The sequence below is a fragment of the Furipterus horrens genome, unplaced genomic scaffold (genome assembly GCF_987537825.1).
Source record: "Furipterus horrens unplaced genomic scaffold, mFurHor1.1.pri manual_scaffold_4, whole genome shotgun sequence".
Classification (NCBI taxonomy): domain Eukaryota; kingdom Metazoa; phylum Chordata; class Mammalia; order Chiroptera; family Furipteridae; genus Furipterus; species Furipterus horrens.
This window is the reverse complement of record NW_028327174.1, coordinates 87,850,498-87,871,882: the sequence shown is the minus strand read 5'-3', so window position 1 is coordinate 87,871,882 and position 21,385 is coordinate 87,850,498. Positions and strand designations below refer to the sequence as shown.

General features: G+C 37.2%; 1 protein-coding gene and 1 pseudogene across 1 annotated transcript in view; both read left to right on the top strand.

The window, feature by feature from the left end:
• RXFP2 (relaxin family peptide receptor 2) overlaps positions 1-3,871 on the top strand; it is a 66,936-nt gene extending 63,065 nt beyond the window's left edge. The window contains 2 exon segments of the mRNA XM_090275165.1: positions 3,611-3,756; positions 3,758-3,871. Coding sequence (XP_090131291.1) covers positions 3,611-3,756; positions 3,758-3,871 — 260 coding nt within the window.
• A 10,993-nt stretch (positions 3,872-14,864) lies between these two features.
• Positions 14,865-21,140, top strand: LOC150012373 (cytochrome c pseudogene; annotated as a pseudogene).
• The last annotated feature ends 245 nt before the right edge of the window (positions 21,141-21,385 follow it).

Below are 21,385 nucleotides of genomic sequence, written 5' to 3'. Positions count from 1 at the left end.
GGATTGGAAGAATCAACGTCATTAAAAATCCATACTACCCAAAGAAATTTATAGATTCAATGCAATTACTATTAAAATACCAATGACATATTACACAGATCTGGAACAAATACTTCAAAAATGTATACGGAACCAAAAAACCCAAATAGCTGCAGCAATCTTGAGAAAGAACACAGTAGGATAAATCATAGTACCTAATATCAAACTATATTACAAGGTCTCGGTAATCAAAACAGTTTACTACTGGCATAAGAACAGACATATAGATCAATGAACAGAATAGAGAGCCCCAAAACAAACCCAGGTTTATGTGGCCAACTAATATTTGATAAATGGGTAAGGAGCATAAAATAGATTGAAAATAACCTCTTCAACAAATGGTGCTGAGAGAACTGGACAGGGACATCCAAAAAAAATAAAACTAGACCACCAACTTACACCATACACCAGAATAATATCAAGATGGATAAAAGGCTTCAATGTAAGCCATGATACCATAAAAGTCCTAGAGGAAAACATAGGCAGGAAATTTCAGATGTCCCATGTAGCAATATTTTTGCTAATATATCTCCTAGGACAAGGAAAATAAAGGAAAGAATAAACAAGTGGGACTATACCAAACTAAAGAGTTTCTGCTCAACAAGAGAAAACATCAGCAAGATGAAAAGGGAATTAACCACACGGGAAAACATATTTGCCTATGACACCCAGACAAGGTTTGATCTCCAAAATATATAAAGAACTCATATGACTCAACACCAAGAAGACAGACAGTCCAATTAAAAAATGGGCAAAGGATCTGAATAGACACTTCTCCAAGGAGGACATACTAAGTGTCCATAGGCATATGAAAAAATGCTCAACATCACTAGCCATCAGAGATATGCAGATTAAAATCACAATGAGATACCACCTCACACCAGTCAGAATGGCCATCATCAACAAATCAACAAACAACAAGTGCTGACGAGGATGCGGAGAAAAGGGAACCCTAGTGTACTGTTGGTGGAAATGCAGAGTGGTGCAGCTACTATGGAAAACAATATGGAATTTCCTCAAAATGCTAAAAATGGAACCAACTTTTTTAATCTAGAGATTCTATTGCTAGGATTATACCCAAAGAATCCAGAAACACCAATTCCAAAGAACCTATGCACCCCTATGTTCATACCAGTTCTATTTACAATAGCCAAGTGATGGAAATAACATAAGTGTCCATTTGTAGATCAGTGGATTAAAAAACTGGTACATTTACACAATGGAATTCAATCAGCAGAAAGAAAGAAGGAACTCCTATTATTTGGAGGAACATGGATGGAACAGGAGAGTATTATGCTCAGTGAAATAAGCCAGACAGGGAAAGACAAATACCATATGATCTCACCTAATAATGGAACCTAATGAACTACACAGACAAACGAGCAAAATAGAACCAGAGGCATGTAAATAAGGAACAGACTGACAGTGACCGGGGGGAGTGGGGGAGAAGAAGGGGAGGGTATAGTCAAGGAACTATGATAAATGACCCATGGACATGGAAAACAGGGTGGGGATTGGCTGTGTGGGGGTGTGGGGAGGGAGAACTATGAGGGGAAAGTGGGACACTGCTGTAGTAGAAAAACAAAGTATAAAAAATTATACAAAGTCAATGGAAATACTTGGGTTAAATAATATGATTTTCTCTTTGAAAAATTATAATCCAAACATTCATTTCATGAATTTCAACAATATCTGAAAAAACAAAGACTGAAGGCTTGACTTGTGGTGGTGAACACAGAATCCAATACAGTAGTCCCTCTCTATATGTATCGCGGTTCACTTATCGCAGGATTTTTTAGAATATTATATTTAATTATTTATCACAGATTTTTTTCTATATCATGGGATTTTGCGGTACTGTAGAGTAAATATTAAAGTAAATGTAAGGTTCCTACTTCATGGATTTTCACCCATCACAAGGGGATCTAGAACGTAATACCTGCGATAAGTGAGGGATCACTGTATATTTAATTATTTATCATGGATTTTTCTCTATATCACGGGATTTTACGGTACCGTATATGTATGTCATTAAAGTTATGTACGTTTAAGAGTGTAGAATATGTTTAAGAACATAAGTAGTGTTTATAAAAGTGTGGAAAAGATCAATAAGTGAGTGGGAAAGGTTAATAAAGGACTGAGAATGGTTTATAAGTGTGTGGGAAGGGTTGATAAAGCCTTAAAATATATATAAATACTAAAATAAGTGTAAGGTTTCTACTTCGTGGATTTTTGCCAGTCGAGGGGATTGAGAACATAATACCCACAATAAGTGAGGGAATACTGTATACAGATAATGTGTTATAGAATTGAACACCTAGAACCTATATAATTTTGTTAACCAATGTCACCCTCAAAATGAAATTTAAAAAGTATTTTCTTCCTCCTGTGCCACCTTCATATATTGTGTGATCCAGGCCCATTAGAATTATTGGGCTTTTTTTTTTTTTTTTCCTGAACTTCTTTTAAGTATTGCCTTTGTGAAGCTGTTTCATCCACCTGGATTATACTTTGAACCTGTAAGCCTCTAACCTGTGAATCACCCTTTTCATCCTCTAAGGCTTAAGCCAAGCATCCCCTCTTCTGTGGTACCATTCCATATCTCTCCCAACCCATTCCCATCCAACTCCACTGATGAAATATTCATTCAATTTTGTTTGCAGTTCACTTATAGGCCTAATATGAACTGTCTCATGTCAGCATTAGTTTTTAATGTATCCATGAGTAGAGACTATGCCTTATTTATTTTTCTACGGTATTTTTTAACATAATATTATTAAATAAATGTTTTTTCTTTCATTTTTTTATTGAATGATTTAAGAGAGAGAGAGGAAGGGAGAGAGAGAGTTGGGGAGAAACATCAATTTGTTTTTCCACTTATTTATGTGCTCACTGGTTGATTCTTGTATGTGCCCTGACTGAGGATCAACCAAAAACCTTGGGGTACCAGAACAACACCCTAACCAACTGAGCTACCCAGCCATGGAAAATAAATGCTTTTTCAACTAAAGATGCTCCGTTAGCCCAGAGTTTCTCCTCACAAAGAACTCTTTGTGGCACCTTTTCCTAATATATTCTACTGCCATTTGTAAGATTTCACACAGAAGGAATTTATTAAGTTTGAAGATGAACTGGTTTTTGTTCTTCAAATCATCAGACTCACTTCTGAACAGGTCAGCTAAAACTGAAGCAAAAACCAAAGTCTGATCTGACCCCAGACCAGAAGTTTCCTGAACACTGTTGTACTGATTAAGAACTATTTCCTCACTTTCTTGTTTTTCTATAGAGGCAAGAAAAATACATTATACATCAATTTATAGTTTATGAAGTGTATTTACACATTTCCTCTCATTTACCTTCACGATCTACAGAGTAGTTACTGAAATTCAGAAAAGATAAATGGTAGAACCTCACATTTATGGTTTCTACACTCTTCCAGCAAAGAGATTTTCAATACAGTAAGAAAAAACATTAGTGAATGAGGTAGCTCACTCAAAATAGCACGGACTACAAAATGTTATGAAAATATTATGAAAAACTTCTGTTTATCACATTTTGTTTCCTTTCCCAGACACAATCACTTCCTGGGTAGTCATTTTTTTCCTGCCAGTGAACAGCGCCTTGAACCCCATCCTCTACACGCTCACAACCAGCTTCTTCAAGGACAAGTTGAAACAGCTGCTACACAGGCGTCACAGAAAATCAATTTTCCAAATGGAAAAAAAAAAGTTTATCTACATCCATTGTGTGGACAGATGACTTCTCTTCCCTCAAACTTGGGGTTTTGAAAAAAATAACATTTGGGGACAGTATAACAAAACCAGTGTTCTAGTGATGGTTGGGGATCACTGGACTTCCAATAATATCTCAAACAGGATTTTTTTCCTAAGGTTGCCCATGCCACAGAGAAAAATTGGTCACCCCAGCTACTCAAAACTACATTTTAATATTGTTTAAGTATATATTTTTTACAGCAGTATCTCTATTTCTGGCAAGTTCTGCCTTCATAGAACCCATGGATAAGAAGCATTAAAGAAGATTTAAGAATAGTGGTTTGATGGAAACATTTGCTCACTCAGATAAATTCCCGTTGTTTTAACAAAAAGGCCAATAAGTTTGAATTTGTTTTTGAAAATTAAAAGTACTTGTAAAGGGCTGAACATGTTTTTATACTGAAAGTTTATATGTGAACAAATCAGGTAAATAAGATTAAATTTTACATTTGTCCATATATTATTTTAAATTTTAAAAAGGCTATGGAGAGGGTTTATTGACTGTTATTCATGTTTCTCCTGATAGAGAATAGAGTTAGGAAATGCCCTCAGAACCTACACATCTGACACTTTTCTTTCTCTTTCTTTTTCAAAGCTGAGGCAATAATTTAATTTCTTCACTGTTTACTTCATTCTGGATTTTTTTAATCAGATGAAATGAAAGTAGCTGACTGAGAACACCAATATTTCATATTAAACGAGATGCATCTCATTCAGTTGCATCCAGGAAAGGAAGAATCCCAGAGTTTATGTGCCACAGCTGTCCTGGTAATTTACCTGTTACTGCCTAATATTGACTAAAACTGTCATTTGGGTCCCTTTATTTTGATCAAGTGAGATATTTCTTACATCAGTGAAATCTCCTTCTTAGGATTCTGTAAATGACATTCCTACCCATTGACTTGGCTGTCCTTTTCCCTCTGTTTTCAAACTTTTGTCCATCTCTTCTTTTCACTATGATTAGTTACTTCCCAATGTGTATTCTCTATTTATGGACATTTTATTAAATGTCCCTTGCCAATCCTTGATCATGATAAAATTTATTTCCTCATACATATTTCAGAAACAAGGGGGCATAATTAAGAAAGAGCCCAGCCATCGGGTATTTCAATCTTAGCACAAATGAATATCTCCGTTCTTAAGGAGTACCAAGCATGGCCCATGCACCAAGCCTCTGGTCTGTGCTTGCCCCGTGGAGCAGAGGACATGAGGAGGAACCCAAGATCAGATATGTCAGGGAATTGGCCGCATATGTCACAGAATATGGAAGCTATATGCTAGTCAGCAGCATGCCAAGAAATGGTATGAGATTAAATTCTAATAACTTAGTGATTTTCAGTCTTATTCCAGTCTGCTCTATACAAAGAAAGCCATTAGAAATATATTGGATTTTAGCAAATAATAGCCTTTTATCTGGATTGAGTGAGAACATCTGTGATAGGTCAGACTTGTTTTCTAAACCCAAGACTTCTGTGTGGTGATGAAAATATCACCTCTGTTCATGAATGATTTCCACAACACTAGTAACATCAATTAAACACCACTTCAGAAGTTAAGAAGTCACAGATGGTGCTATTTTTGAGCATTGTAGAGGGGTGAGATCAAATAACCTGATCTGCACCCCGCCGGGCATCTATATATGATCGAGACCTTGTCTCAAACAGAAAAAGAAAAGATATTCTAAAAAACAATATGGAAGCTTAGACAAAGGTACAAAAAGAGTGCATGTGGTTTATCTGTGTTAGACACAGCTGAGCTTATTTGCATCACTTCGTTTCATTCTTAAGATTCACCTCTAATTAAAATTAAAATTAAAATAGTTTATGCCCATTGCAGTTGCAACCAGGGTCTTTAAATAAAATGACATATCTGAGCTTTTGCATACAGAAAGCAGTCTCACCTTCCCTCACCACCCCTTTGCACCCCAACTCTACAGCTCCATCTACTTAGTGTCAATAGCAGATGAGTGCAATGACAGATCAAGTCAGTATTGGTGTGAACTCATGCTGCATTTTCAAGAATTTCTTTCACCCAAAGTGACTCTTCACTCTGGTTTTCCATTCTCAAGTTCATAATCAACATACAAACCCAGGGAATGTACATGATAGAGAGAAATGGTAACATGTCGCCAATCATACTCACCCTATTTTTTTATACATGCTCCAAGGGGGATATGAAGGAAACATATCTTCCAAAATTAAAAACAAAACAAAACATGTGAGACAGATTTTTCAGTTCCTGTAGCATGGCTTAAATGACATAGGAGGTCTGTCCAGAAAGTATCCAGTCATACAATATTTTAAATCGAGACATTTATTGAAGAAGATACAAGAAATATTATACATAGGACAATGACACCTCGGTCCCCTTCAAAGTAGGCACCTTGGGACCTCACACAGTTCTTCCAATTGCCATCAGCTGCCCCATCATATTTTCCTGAATCTCATTGACAGTTTGAAATTTCTTTCCTTTCAAAAATGATTTTAGTTTTAAGAAAATCCAGAAGTCACAGGGCACCAAATCTAGGCTGTAGGAGGGCTGAGTCACCTGGGTGTTTGCATATTTCACAAAAACACTCTGTATACGAGATGTGATGCATAAACGGTATGTTGTTTTGATGAAGCTGCCAATCACCATTTGTCCATAGCTGCAGCCTTCTGAATCATCTGAATAATTTACACAGAGAAATGTCTAAGTTAAATGTACAATCTGATGCAGATTCGTTGCTCTACTTACTCGGTCATTTTGAATGTGACAGCCACACATGACGGCTCACTCAGTGGCATCTACTGTTTCCACTGACTACTACAGTGAAGTCGTCATTGTTCATGCATGCACATTACAGTCCACTCTCCTTGGCTGCCAGGTTACATCAATGTCATGCAAACCATTCTCATTATATTAACAATGGCTAGACTTTTTCTAGCCCGACCTTGCATGGTTGTATTTAATAAACAGCCTTAGGCAACTTTACTCGAGAAAGAAAGTATTGAAGATTTGAAGATAAGTATTTGTGTTTCTATTGTTCCTTACCCTGGTGAATAAGAGCAATTACAAAGACCTTTCTTTGCATTTATCTGTTTATACATTTATCTGTTTATATCTCAGTTGCCTGACATGCTGTTTATGAAAGATGGAAGATGAATATTTAATAATAATAATGTTTATTTCTGCACCAGGAAAATGAAATAAAATTAGGCTATTCTCTTTTTAAATGGATTTTCAGTAGGAGATCTTGAAATCCTTGAGAAATACTTCCTAAAGCCCTGAAAGCTTATTGAAACTTATTACTCAAAGTATTTCATTATCTAAGTCTCCAGGTAATTTTCCACATGACAATATCAGAGAAGTAAATTATAAATGAAGAAACAAAACAAGACCAAGTGACAAAAATGCAGATATATCCAGGAAGGGAGACCTCCTGCTGCCTGAACAGCCTGGCCATGACCAGTGGTGACACCTCTTACCTCAGGGACTGGAGCAAATGCATAACTATTTTGAGTTATAAATTTATAACTAGTTTAAATGCAACAAGAAATTATTTTTGGACTTTCTGGGAACCAATATAACTTTCAACTTTTTGTTGATTCTGTGAGTTCATGGTGCTGGGTGTTTGATTCAGAAATAATTTTGTAATGTAAGCTTTATACTTTCCTGCTATAGAAACACACATTTAAGGACAAGGAAATACAGGGGGTTGGTGCCACAGTTCCAGTTCAGCCACCAACTATGTGCAAGACCTCAGATAAAATTACCTCTAAATCTTCTCCATTCTCTGTCACTGAGTTTCCTTAATATCATATCATATAAATTTTGTCTTGTCCCATTTCTGGGAAGATCTGTAATGTGGATTAAACCACTTGCTAAGGGTCCATGTAGATTAAAAATCCAAAAGTTTACATAATGTTCAAGGGTCATCTAATTCTCAACTTTTCTTTTTTATTTCTACCTCTTTTATATTATTGTTCAAGTATTTTTTAAAAAAGCCTCAAAGTTTTGTCCTGAGTAGGAGCTAAATTTAAACCCACACCACAATGGATTTGATTTAGATTCAGGCATGTCTCTCCTACCATAAGCCTTGCCTTTTACCCTAAAACCATGGGTCATGGCCATCTTGGGAGCACTGTCCCATTTTTTGTTAGCTAATAAGAAAACCATTGGACATGATGTATGACTCTAAAGAAATCACTTCAAAGAGTATATATCTAAATTTATGTTGTCATTCATTCATTCATTCATTCAGTCAACAAATTGGCTCATGCAGCTGCCTGGAGCCAGACACAGTGCTGTAGAACAAGTTCATCTCCAAGGGCAGGTAATTCACACTCAGTGAAACAGCCTTGATGAGACAATTGGAAGATTTCTTTTTAGAGCTGCCTTCAGAGATCGAGTCCCATGTGTACACCAGTCTTATCCCTTTTATTCACAGAACACTCCTCTTTATTTTAGTATTTTCCTCTCTACTTTTCTTCCTTCTTCTTTCAAACTTTTTGCTGACATTCCTTGCACTTTTTCTCTTGCTCTGTACACACACACACATACACACACACCTACATCTCTTTGCCTTTCTCTACATCTGCTTCTTAGCTTCCCCATTTATGTCCTATCTCTGTCTTTCTGTTGTGTTTCTTTCTTTCTGTCTCTTTGTCTCTCTTCCTCTCTGTCTCTGTCTCTCCTTGTATTGGTACTGTTTGGAGAGCATATATAAGGCCAGAGTGAGGACAAATTAAGATGGACCTTTCTGCTCAGTACATCAGGAAGCAGACTGGTTGATTAAGTTTATTTTTATGCTCTCTGCTGGCTGAGAGTGCCCTAAATCAATAAAGGTCTAACTGACTACCATCATATAGCAACAGAATGATAGAAACATCCTAGATCTGAACAGTGCTTTTCAGACTTCCAAAGGCTTTCACAAAGGCTTTATTTTGCTGAAGTTCAAGCATTATTTATTAACAAGTGCATGCTTTTGTAGGCATGTACATAAACATAAATACCTGCAGATATGTACATAAACATAAATATCTATACTTCACAATGTTGGAATTAATATATTTGGCAGCCACACTTACGAGGAACATTGCTGTTTTAAAAAACCATCATTTTAAAAGTCTTTAAGGAACTAAGAAAAAGCAGTTGTCATTGATTTATAAATTAAAGCTCAGAAGTGGGATGAAAGATCTCATTTGAGTCCGTCATTTATTCAAATATTTATTGAGCACCCATTATGGCAGGCAATACTTTAGATAACAGAAATTAGTATTAAACACATGAACCAGAAAACAGTTCCTCTCTTAATGAAACTTACATTTTTGGGGAGTTGGCAGGTAGGATGTAGGGGAGAAAAAAATGATAAAGAAAATGAGCAAAACCTATAGTGTACTAGAGGATGAGAAGTTGTACAGAATAAAAGTAAATAAATTAGGAAGTGGGAGAGTTATTGCCAGAGAAGCAGTGGCAATAAAAGTCCTTAATAAAAGATGACACTTAAGTAAAATAGCCCAATGCCACCATTTCTTCTTTGTTTACCAACCTTTAAAATGGAAAAAATAATAACATGTTATAAAATTACTGAAAGCTTTAAGCAAACAAATATATATCTCAGTACATAGAGCCCAAGTAATTTATTAATCACTCAAGAAAGAGTATATATATATGTATATATATCTTAATCTCATAAATTTCACTCATCACAGAAACCCTTACATATTCAGAACCCATTTTTCCTATAATTCACATATCATTTCAGTAAGATTTATTTTCTTATTTCTAAATCCAGAGAACATTATAAGAAAATATATGTGTATATATGTAAATATGTATATGTGAGCATGTATAAAGTGTGTGTGTCTTGGACATACGTGTTGGTCTCCACTACTGATTTAGACTTCCTATAATCTATAAACCCCAAAGCCAGGAAATCAACCTAAAAATTAATCCTAGGATGATGATAATCCTGAGATAATAAGAAGAACCAAAGACCAGCTTCTCTAGAACATATGTCCCCTACTCAGTCCTCACAAACATCTCTAGAATGTAATATTCTTGTATTTCACACAAGATGAACTTATAATCCAAATTAATGAACCATAAAGAAGTTAAATCTATCATAAGTGGGAGTCAACAAACACACACAAAAGGGGACCAAAACTTAAACAAAAACAACAAAACTTTAGGTGACAAATATCGTAAAGTCTATAAAGTGCATTTAAAAAAAAACAATAATGAAATTGAAAGCATAAAATATAAGACCCTATAAATAAGGTATGTAAAAACAACTTCTTGAATTAAAAAATGCACTAATGAAAATTAAAAATTCAATGTATAGCTTAAAGATCACATTATAGGCAGCTAAACAAAATTATTGAACTAGAAGTTAGACATGAGAAAATCACAGAGAATGGAGACAGAGATTTTTTAAAGTATAAAAATTATGCCAATTTAGAAGTCACAGGGGATAGTACCAAGAACACCAAGTATACTATTCTTTTTAAAAAATACAATACAGAAGTACTAAGTTCTGGGTAGTTTAATGTACAACATGGGGATTGCATTAATAACACTGTATGGAATAACTGGATTTGCTAAAAGAGTAGATCTTAAGCATTGTGACCACCAAAAACTGAAGTAACTATGTGAGGTGATGATGTATTTATTAACTTGATTGTGGTGACCATTTTACAATGCATACATGTGTGAAATCATGGTTTTGTACACTTTAAATATATATGACTCTTTGTCAATTATACCTGAATGTAGCTGGGGTTAAATTTTTAAATAAAATAATAGGAATCTCAGATGAAAAGAACAGGAAGGATGAAAGAGAAACAGTATTCATATTATGGTTCAAAATGTTTCAGAGTTGATGAATGTATCTTCATGCCTAAGAATCAGCTGTTGAAGAGGCCAGTGATGAAACCTAAAATTGCAGGGTGATTTACTCTCTTTGTTTTTCTAAGTATATATTATTGATTATGCTATTACAGTTGTTTCAATTTTTTCCCCTTTGCCCTCCTCCCAGTATCCATTCCCTCTAGCAATCCATCCCCCTTAGTTCAAGTCCATGGGTCTTGTATGTAAGTTCTTTGGTTTCTCAACGTGCTTTACTGTCCTTAACATCCCCCTCTCTATTTTGTTCCTACTGATTATGCTTCTTGATTCCTGTACCTTTTGCCACATTATCCCTTGTCCTCTTCCCCGCTGATAACCCTCCATATGATCTTCATAACTGAGATTCTGTTCCTGTTCTAGTTGTTTGCTTAGTTTGTTTTTGTTTTTTAGATTCAGTTGTTGATAGGTGTGGGTTTGTTGTCATTTTAATGTTCATAGTTTTGATCTTCTTTTTCTTAAATAAGTCCCTTTAACATTTTATGTAATAATGGCTTGATGATAATTAACTTCTTTAGCTTTACCTTGTCTGAGAAGTACTTCATCTGCCCTTCCATTCTAAATGATAGCTTTGCTGGATAGAGTAATCCAGGTTGTAGGTCCTTGCTTTTCATCACTTTGAATACTTGCCACTCCCTTCTTGCCTGCAAAGTTTCTTTTGAGAAATCTTCTGATAGTCTTATGGAATCTCCTTTGTAGGTAACTCTTTTTTCTCTTGCTGCTTTTAAGATTCTCTCTTTATCTTTAACCTTTACCATTTTAATTATGATGTGTCTTGGTGTGGTCCTCTTTGGGTCAAACTTGTTTGGGACTCTCTGTGCTTCCTGGACTTTAATGTCTATTTCCTTTGTCAAATTAAGGAAGTTTTCTTTCATTACATTTTCAAATAAGTTTTCAATTTCTTGCTCTTCCTCTTCTCCTTTTAGTATCCCTACGATCAGATGTTGGTGTTTTGGAGATGTCCCAAAGTCTTCTTATTCTCTCCTCATTTTTTTTTTGAATTCTTGTTTCTTCATTCTGCACTGTTTGACTGTTTATTTCTTCCTTATGTTCCAACTCGTTGATTTGAATGCTGGCTTCCTTTCCTTCACAATTGATTGCCTGTGGATTTTTCTTTACTTCACTTAGTGTAGCCACCAGTTCTTCCCTTATGCATTTTCCATACTCAATCATTTCTCTGAGCAGAATTATTACCAGTGTTTTGAACTCTGCATCTGATAGGTTGGCTCTCCCCTTTCCACTTAGTTCTTTTTCTGGAGGTCTGATCTGTTCTTTCATTTGGGCCATACTTCTCTGTCTCCTCAATTTGGCAGCCTCTCTGTGTTTATTCCTGTGTGTTAGGTAGAGCTGTCATACCTGTTATGTAGTAAGGAGCAGAACCTTAGGTATTTTCCAGTGTGGGGTGACCCATTTCACCACTTTGTGGCAGTGTATGTGGGAAAGAAGTCAGAGAGGGAACAATTCTGCTTCCTCAGTGCTTGTCTCTTTTCCAGTCACTTCATCCACTTCCTGTATGGGGCTGGTGCCCCTCTAGTTGTTGTCCTGATAATGATTCCCAGAGTGGGCGGGTTTACCTACATTCTAGGACTGTGGGGGCCCTCTAAATAAACTCTCCTGAGAGACAGGCAGTTTCTTCTGCCACACCAACCCCCACTGGTTTTCACAGTCAGAAGTTATGAGGTTTTATTTTCCCAGCACTGTAACTGTGAGCTGTGCAGTCTAGCCTGGGGCTGGGATCACTCCCCAGGTGTCCCTCACAGCTTTTGTCCACCACAACTGAATGTGGGACTGCTCAGTCTGCCGGCCACAGCCACTGCCTTGTTGCTATCACATTGCCTTAACCACACCAGGTCTCCACCCCAGCTCCCCAGCTCTGCCCCTTCTGCCTGTCTGTATGAATATTTCTTCTTTAAATCCTTGGTTGCCGGACTTCCATACAGTTCTATTTTCTGGCAGATATGGTTGGTTTTTGTTTTGAGGTTAGTTGTAATCCTTCTTTTTGTTGTGTGAGGAGGTGAAGCATGTCTACCTATGCCTCCATCTTTGCCAGAAGTCTCCCAAAATAATTATTTACTCCCTTTGGAATCAACTTTGTCCACACATGAGGGAAGAGAAATGAGACAGAGGATTCATGTCGACTTATCCTCCTCTAGTTGACTGCTCCATCTATAGACACCCCATGTGACCAGATGGGTCCACTTGCCTGGCCATCACCTGTATCTCTTCTTGGCTTGTTGGGAAGCAGTGACATTTACACAAACCTTGAATTTTCTTCTTTTCCTTCCCTGACTCACTTCCTGCTTTCCAAGAAAGCATTACCATTTAATTTTTACCTCAGGCTCTTATTTTTTTAGGGGACCCAGTATAAGACATTCTATAAGCAAGCAATTCATTTGTAGACGTCATCCTAGAAAACTCCCCACATATGTGCCCATAGAGATGAACGCAAAGATGCTCAATGCTATGATGTTTGTAATAGCGCAAAAGTGAAACCAACCTAACTTTTCTGCAATAGAAAAATGGAGAAACTATGGTTTATTCAAACTATCAACTATGATATAACAGTTAAAATGACCTTGTATATCAAAATACAGAAATTTCAAGAATAATATAGGCTGAAAAAAATTGTTATGAGAGATGATATACAGTATATTATTTATACATAATTTTAAACCACACCAAATAATATATCCCATATACATCCAACATGTAAAAATAATATCTTCTAATTTTAAGAAAGAATTTACCACTGGGAAACAAGAGAGAGAAAAATTTTATGTCTTTAACAACTGTTCTAAAAAATATAAAACACAAAGCCAATATAATTAATGTAATTATCTGTTTAATTTTGCTAGTATGTACATGGTTATATTTGTTCATTAACTTTTCTGTGGTCCATCAATCTTCTGGAACTAAAATGTAAATTGCCCAAGCTGTCATCCTGCATATGACAGTGTAGAACCTCCAGAAGTCTTTTCAAGGTATCTTTGAATTTTCAGGGGGTTTACAATTGACTAAGTCTGCTCCTATTCTATGAGTATATTTCTCGGTTTGATCCGGGCCTCCTCTAGCCTTGACTCCCTATAAACAGAGACCCACAGGCCTCTATCCTTCCTAATTGTGGAGCTGCCACCAACACACTGCATAGAAGATGAAGGAGAGAGGGCTGCCTTTCCTCTCAGCTCCCTAGATCATGGCTAACACTGAGCTACTGTGCATAGACATATAGTTGGAGATAATAAAGGCGATTTGCAGTTCAGGTTCAAAAGCTCATTTCTCTGTTTCTATCTCTACCTTTAAGTCTATATCGCTTTCATATTCTGGGGCTTCTGTCTTCGTCTCTCCCTCTCTCTCTCTCTCTCTCTCTCTCTCTCTCTCTCTCTCTCTCTTTCTTCCTACTCTGACTGCCAGTCACCTATCTCCAGAATATCCTCTTAATCTCTTTTACAGTATAGTTTTGTTCTTCACAGCTGCCCCCAAACTAAGCTTCAAAGCATCAAGCCTTCATTTGATTTTCCAAAATATGAAATTTAATTGCTAAATAAAGGGCCTTTTGTTTAGGGACTCCACTCTTTAGCAGCACAAAATAAAAGGAAAAGCTTTGAAATTACATATAGGTTTTCTTCTAGCATGATCACATTTTAAGTATGATAGTTTCTCCCTAAAAACAGAAAATGGTCAACTACAAGAGGAGGGTGTACTCAGTTCGCATGAAGGGTGCACCTTGAGTATCCAGCTTGGGTGATAGGGGAGGCTGTGCCAATGGGCCCTATAGGACATCTACTACATTAAGCCATAATATCAAGGTACAAAGTCAAAACGACTTTACAACTTTAGGTTCACAATCTAATGCGATTAACTACTTAACTCAGTGTGTGATTAACTAAGGTAATATAGTTATAGGTCTATCTCCAACTTATTTGCAAAGTTATCTAGCTACATCTTCCCATTTCTCAGTGTTTGGTGATAACAATCTTCCTCTTTTTGATCCCAGAGATATGTGTGAGGAGCTGCAGAATGTCATTTCCTTGCCCCTTTTCCATGATTCATCTGTTAATTATCTCCCACTGGTTTGAGAGTCACTGGCTTGCTTCTTTATTCATAACAATTTCCCCTGTATCTTGGAAAATTGACTACTCAAATCCCTAATTTGTCCCTTCGAAACTCATGAGGATTTCTCGACTCTTCCCCATAGCAAGGATTTTCTTCAGCCTTCAGGAGGAGGAGATTGTTCTGTTGGTAAATTACTGGCATCTGTTTAGTTAGTGCAGTCTCAATTAATCTCTGAACTAAACCTCTGACTCAGGGAATACTGTAATACAGCAGCCTAAAGCAGTAAGGACGCCTGCTACTACAATGAAGGGAGACAAGAGCTGACGTGATCATTCCTTTCCAATTGCCAAACCAGTTTTCTAACTGGCCTGTTAAAGGATTGTCGATGCCTCAGTTTTCAGCTAGTTCATTTGCTGGAGTGGTCAGTCCTTGTAGAGCCTTGGTGATAGTCCCATTAGGAGCTGTATTATTGGGATAAAAGTGCAAAACTGTCCTCCAAGCATTACACATACACCTCCTTTTCCTGCTAGCATCATATCTGTTACAGAAACAGGAGAGACCGAAAACAAACCCCAGAGTTTGAGGCTGGTAGATAGGGAAAAGGAAGCAGCTTTCAGGATGCCCTTGCATGCCTGGGGCTAGTGGCTGGAAACATTGTTGCACAAAGATCCGCTTTACTTCCAAGGCTCAGGAAGATGGGAGGGATCTTGGACTGTGGGATGGTATGGAAGGAGCATACAGAGCCTGCATAGGGTTCTGTGAATGGTGAGAACTGCTTTTGCAACACCCGCTGCATCAGACGACGCAGTCAGGGAGAGAGAAGCAGCTGCGGACATTTTAGCTGGCTCTCTCTGGCTCTGGCTCTCGTGGGCTCCCTCCATGTGGCTTGGAGGAGCAGGGGTCTCCAGGCTGCTTTAAGAGGCTGGCTCTCACTCTCATGTGCTCCCTCCATGTGGCTTGGAGAAGGGGTCTCCAGGCTACTTAAAGAAGAAGCCCTCCTTATGCAGTTTTGAGAAGGAGATGAGATTCATGTGGTTTGCAGGAAGACGGCAGTTTACAAGGAGGCTGAGAATCCAGGCAGTCCTGCATTGAGAGCTGGAGGGCACCACAGCACAAAAAGGACCTCCCCGATCAGAATTGAGTGATTGACAACTACTGGCAAAGCTGAACTGTGTCTAGGAAGTAGGGAAACAGTGTTTCTGACTTTCCTAAGACTGGCCAGGTCTGGGAGGGGGAGGCAGAACTATGTGTAAATAAACAATTCTTTTTCTTTTCACCAAACTCTGGTATTGAGAGTTATAATTCTGGCAGCAGGCAATCGGGCCCCTAACTAAACAGCCCATGGGTTCTGTTTCAATCGGAGCAGCCCAGGGGTTCTGTTACATATTCAGTGCCATCCTACTCTCCCAGGTCATTAGACAGGTGGCATCTAATTGTTGAGCTATTTCTTCCAAACCTGATGAGAGAAAAAGTTATGCAAGTCCAAGAAGCACTGAGAGTTCCAATAAAGAAGAACCCCCCAAAACCCACTCCAAGGCACATCATAGTTAAAATGGCAACATTCCAAGACAAAGAGAGAATCCTAAAAGCAGCAAGAGAAAAACAGCAAATAACATACAAGGGAGCTCTGATAAGGCTATCAACTGATTTCTCAACAAAAACATTACAAGCCAGAAGGGAATGGTCAAAAATATTTCAAGCAATGAAAAAACAAAGGCCTACAACCAAGAATACTCTACCCAGCAAGGCTCTCATTCAAAATAGAAGGTGAAATAAGGAGTTTCTCAGACAAAGGAAGACTAAAAGAATACATCTCCAGCAAACCAGCATTGCAAGAGTTCTAAGAAAAGAAGAAGAAGAAAAAAATAAATAAAGAGAGGAGAGGAACAGAGGTACAAAGGGAAATGAATAAATACACATCAATAATAACCTTAAATGTAAATGGCTTAAATGCTCCAATTAAAAGACATAGGGTAATGGAATGGATAAGAAAACAGGACCCACATATTTGCTGTCTACAAGAAACACACCTCAGAACAAAAGGTGTACACAGACTGAAAGTAAAGGGATATAAAAAAATATTCCGAGTAAATGGACTGGAAAAAAAGGCCGGGGTAGCAGTCCTCATATCAGACAAAACGGATTTCAAAGCAAGGGCAATAAAAAGAGACAAAGAAGGACATTTCATAATACTTAAAGGAACAATCCATCAAGAAGATATAACACTGATAAACATATATGCACCCAACATAGGAGCACCCAAATACATAAAGCAAATATTAGAAGACCACGAAAAAGATATCAACAACAACACACTCATAGTAGGGGACTTCAACACTCCATTATCAACAATAGACAGATCATCCAAGCAAAGAAACACCAAAGATATACAGGCATTGAACAACACACTAAACCACATGGACTTAACTGATATATATAGAAATTTTCACCCCAAAGAAGCAAAATATACATTCTTTTCAAAGGCACATGGGATATTTTCAAAGATAGACCACATAATGGGACACAAAACAGGCCTCAACAAATTCAAGAAAATTGAAATCATGTCAAGCATCTTTTCAGACCACAATGCCTTGAAACTAAAAATCAACCTCAGGGAAAAAAACATCAAAGACACCCAAACTCATGGAGAATGAATAACACGCTATTAAATAATGAATGGGTTAACAATGACATCAAAGAGGAAATCAAGAAATTTCTAGAAACTAATGACAGTGAACACACAACAGCCCAAAACCTATGGGACACAGCAAAAGCAGTCCTAAGAGAGAAGTTCATAGCAATACAGGCATATCTGAAAAGACTAGAAGAATCTCAAATAAAAAATCTAACCCTAAAGCTACAAGAACTAGAACAACAACAACAAACAAAACCTAGGGCAAAAAGAAGAAAAGAAATCATCAAGATCAAAGCAGAATTAAACGACATAGAAACTAAACGAACAATCAAAAAAAATCAACAAAACTAGGAGCTGGTTCTTTGAAAAAATAAACAAAATCGACAAGCCTCTAGCCAAGCTCATCAAGAAAAAAAGAGAGAAAACCCAAATAAACAAAATCAGAAATGAAAGAGGAGAAATCACGACTGATACCTCAGAAATACAAACAATTATAAGAAATTACTACAAACAACTGTATGGCAAGAAATTTGACAACCTAGTAGAAATGGACAGATTTCTAGAAACATATAACCTTCCCAAACTGAATCAAGAAGAAGTAGAAAGTCTCAACAGACCAATAACAAAGAAGGAAATTGAAACAGTAATCAAAAATCTCCCTGCACACAAAAGCCCTGGACCGGATGGCTTCACAGGTGAATTTTACAAAACATTTAGGGAAGAACTAACGCCTACCCTCCTCAAACTATTCCAAGAAATCCAAGAAGAGGGAAAAATCCCAAACTCTTTCTATGAAGCCAGTATTACCCTAATCTCAAAACCAGGTCAGGACACAGCAAAGAAAGAAAACTACAGGCCAATATCACTGATGAACATAGATGCTAAAATCCTCAATAAAATATTGGCAAACAGGATCCAGCAATACATCAAAAAGATCATACACCACGATCAAGTGGGATTCATCCCAGGGATGCAAGGATGGTTTAATATTCACAAATCAATAAATATAATACATCACCTAAACAAAATGAAAGACAAAAATCACCTGATCATATCAATAGGCAGAAAAAGCATTTGATAAAGTGCAACACCCATCTATGATGAAAACATTCAGCAAAATGGGAATAGAGGGAGCATACCTTAACATAATTAAGGCTATATATGAGAAGCCTGAGGCCAACATCATACTCAATGGACAAAAACTGAAAGCATTCCCCCTGAACTCAGGAACTAGACAAGGCTGTCCACTCTCCCCACTTCTTTTCAACATAGTGTTGGAAGTCCTAGCCACAGCAATCAGACAAGACAAAGAAATAAAAGGCATCCAAATTGGGAAAGAAGAAGTAGAACTATCACTATTTGAAGACGACATGATAGTATACCTAGAAAATCCTATAAACTCCACTAAAAGACTACTCAATATAATAAGTGAATTTGGCAAAATAGCAGGGTACAAAATAAATATACAGAAATCTAAGGCATTTCTGTACACCAACAATAAAATATCAGAGATAGAGGCAAAAAAGAAAATACCATTTACTATAGCAACAAGAAAAATAAAGTACCTAGGAATAAACTTTACCAAAGAGATAAAAGACCTGTACTCTGAAAATTATGCAACATTGAAGAAAGAAATTAAGGAAGATACAAATAAATGGAAGCAAATACCATGTTCTTGGATGGGAAGAATCAACATCATCAAAATGGCCATATTACCCAAAACAATTTACAGATTCAATGCAATCCCTATCAAAATACCAATGACATATTTCACTGACCTAGAACAAATCCTCCAAAAATTCATATGGAACCAAAAAAGAACCCGAATAGCAAAAGCAATCTTGAAACAGAAGAACACAACAGGAGGAATCACGATACCAGACATCACACAATACTACAAAGCCACTGTGACCAGAACAGTCTGGTACTGGCATAAGAACAGACATATAGATCAGTGGAACAGAATTGAAAGCCCAGAAATAAACCCAGGCCTTTATGGTCAACTAATCTTTGATAAAGGAGGAAGGAACATAAAATGGAATGAGAAGAGCCTCTTTAGCAAATGGTGCTGGGAGAACTGGACAGGGATGTGCAAAAAAATGAAACTAGACCACCAACTTACACCACACACGAGAATAAACTCAAGATGGATTAAAGACTTAAATGTAAGCCGTGACACCATAAAAGTCCTAGAGGAAAACATAGGCAGGAAAATTTCAGATATTCCACGTAACAATATCTTCACGGATACATCTCCTAAGGCAAGAGAAATAAAGGAAAAAATAAACAAATGGGACTACATCAAACTAAAAAGTTTCTGCTCAGCTAAAGAAAACATCAGCAAGATGAAAAGGAAACCAACCATATGGGAAAACATATTTGCCAATGATATCACAGACAGGGGACTGATCTCCAAAATATACAAGGAGCTTATACGACTCAACATCAAGAAAACAAACAACCCAATTAAAACATGGGCAAAGGACCTGAACAAACACTTCTCTGAAGAGGACATACAGGAGGTCCATAGACACATGAAAAAATGCTCAACATCACTAGCCATCAGAGAGATGCAAGTAAAAACCACAATGAGATACCACTTTACACCTGTCAGAATGGCCATCATCAACAAATCAACAAACAACAAATGCTGGCGAGGATGTGGAGAAATGGGAACCCTACTGCACTGTTGGTGGGAATGCAGACTAGTGCAGCCACTATGGAAAACAGTATGCAATTTCCTCAAAAAACGAAATATGGAACTGCCTTTTGAACCAGCGATTCCACTGTTAGGATTATACCCGAAAAATCCTAAAACCCTAATTCAAAAAAACCTATGCACCCCTATGTTCATAGCAGCCCTGTTTACAATAGTTAAGTGCTGGAAACCACCTAAGTGCCCATCTGTAGATGAGTGGATCAAAAAACTGTGGTACATCTACACAATGGAATACTATGTAGCAGAAAGAAAGAAGGAACTCCTGCCATTTACGACAACACGGATGGAACTAGAGAGAATTATGCTTAGTGAAATAAGCCAGGCAAAGTAAGCAAAATACCATATGATATCACCTAATACAGGAAACTAAAGAGCAACACAAACAAATGAACTAAATAGGCAAAGACTAGAATAGTAGTCAGTAGGGGGGAGGGGGGAGGGGGAGAAAGGGGATAAGTAAGGGAAGGGTCAAGTCAAGGAACGTATATGAATGACTCATTGACATGGACAACGGGGAGGGATATGATTGTGGGAAAAGGGATGGGCTGGGAGGGGGGAGCAATGGGGGAAAAATGGGACAACTGTAATTGAAAAACCAAAAAGTAAAATTAAAAAAAAAACAACAAAAAAAAAACCGAAAACAAGACCCAGAGAGAGCAGAACATCTGGCTTGCTAGAGGTATCCCTATATTGCTTACAATGAAAGGGCAATTTAAAAGTATGTATTTTTCAAAATAGCAAGAATATTTTTGTTCAGAAGTATGGCCGGTGCCATATTGTAGAAAAGGGAGGCAAGCACAAGACTGGGCCAAATATCCATGGTCTATTTGAGTGAAAGAGAGGTCAAGCCCCTGGACTTTCTTACACAGAGGCCAGCATGATCAAAGCCATCACCTAGGAAAAGTCTACACTGATGGAGTATTTGAAGAATCCCAAGAAGTACATGCCTGGAACAAAAATAATCTTCATTGGCATTAAGAAGAGTGTAGAAAGGGAAGACTTGATCCCTTATCTCAAAAAAGCTACTAATAAGTAATAGCTGGCTATTGCCTTATTTGTTACAAATGTCTCATAACTTTTTTTATGTGTACTATATTTAAGTTGATCTTGTACACCATTATTAAGATCACGCATGCCTGATAGAACATCTCTTTTGGGAAGCTCTGATTTATATAAGATTGGTTTGTGGTTAAATGAATCTGATCAGCTTTTTGAACTTTGATGGTAATTTCAGTTCAGCAAGTGCTATCACTAATTTCCCCTTCTAAAAACATGATTGAA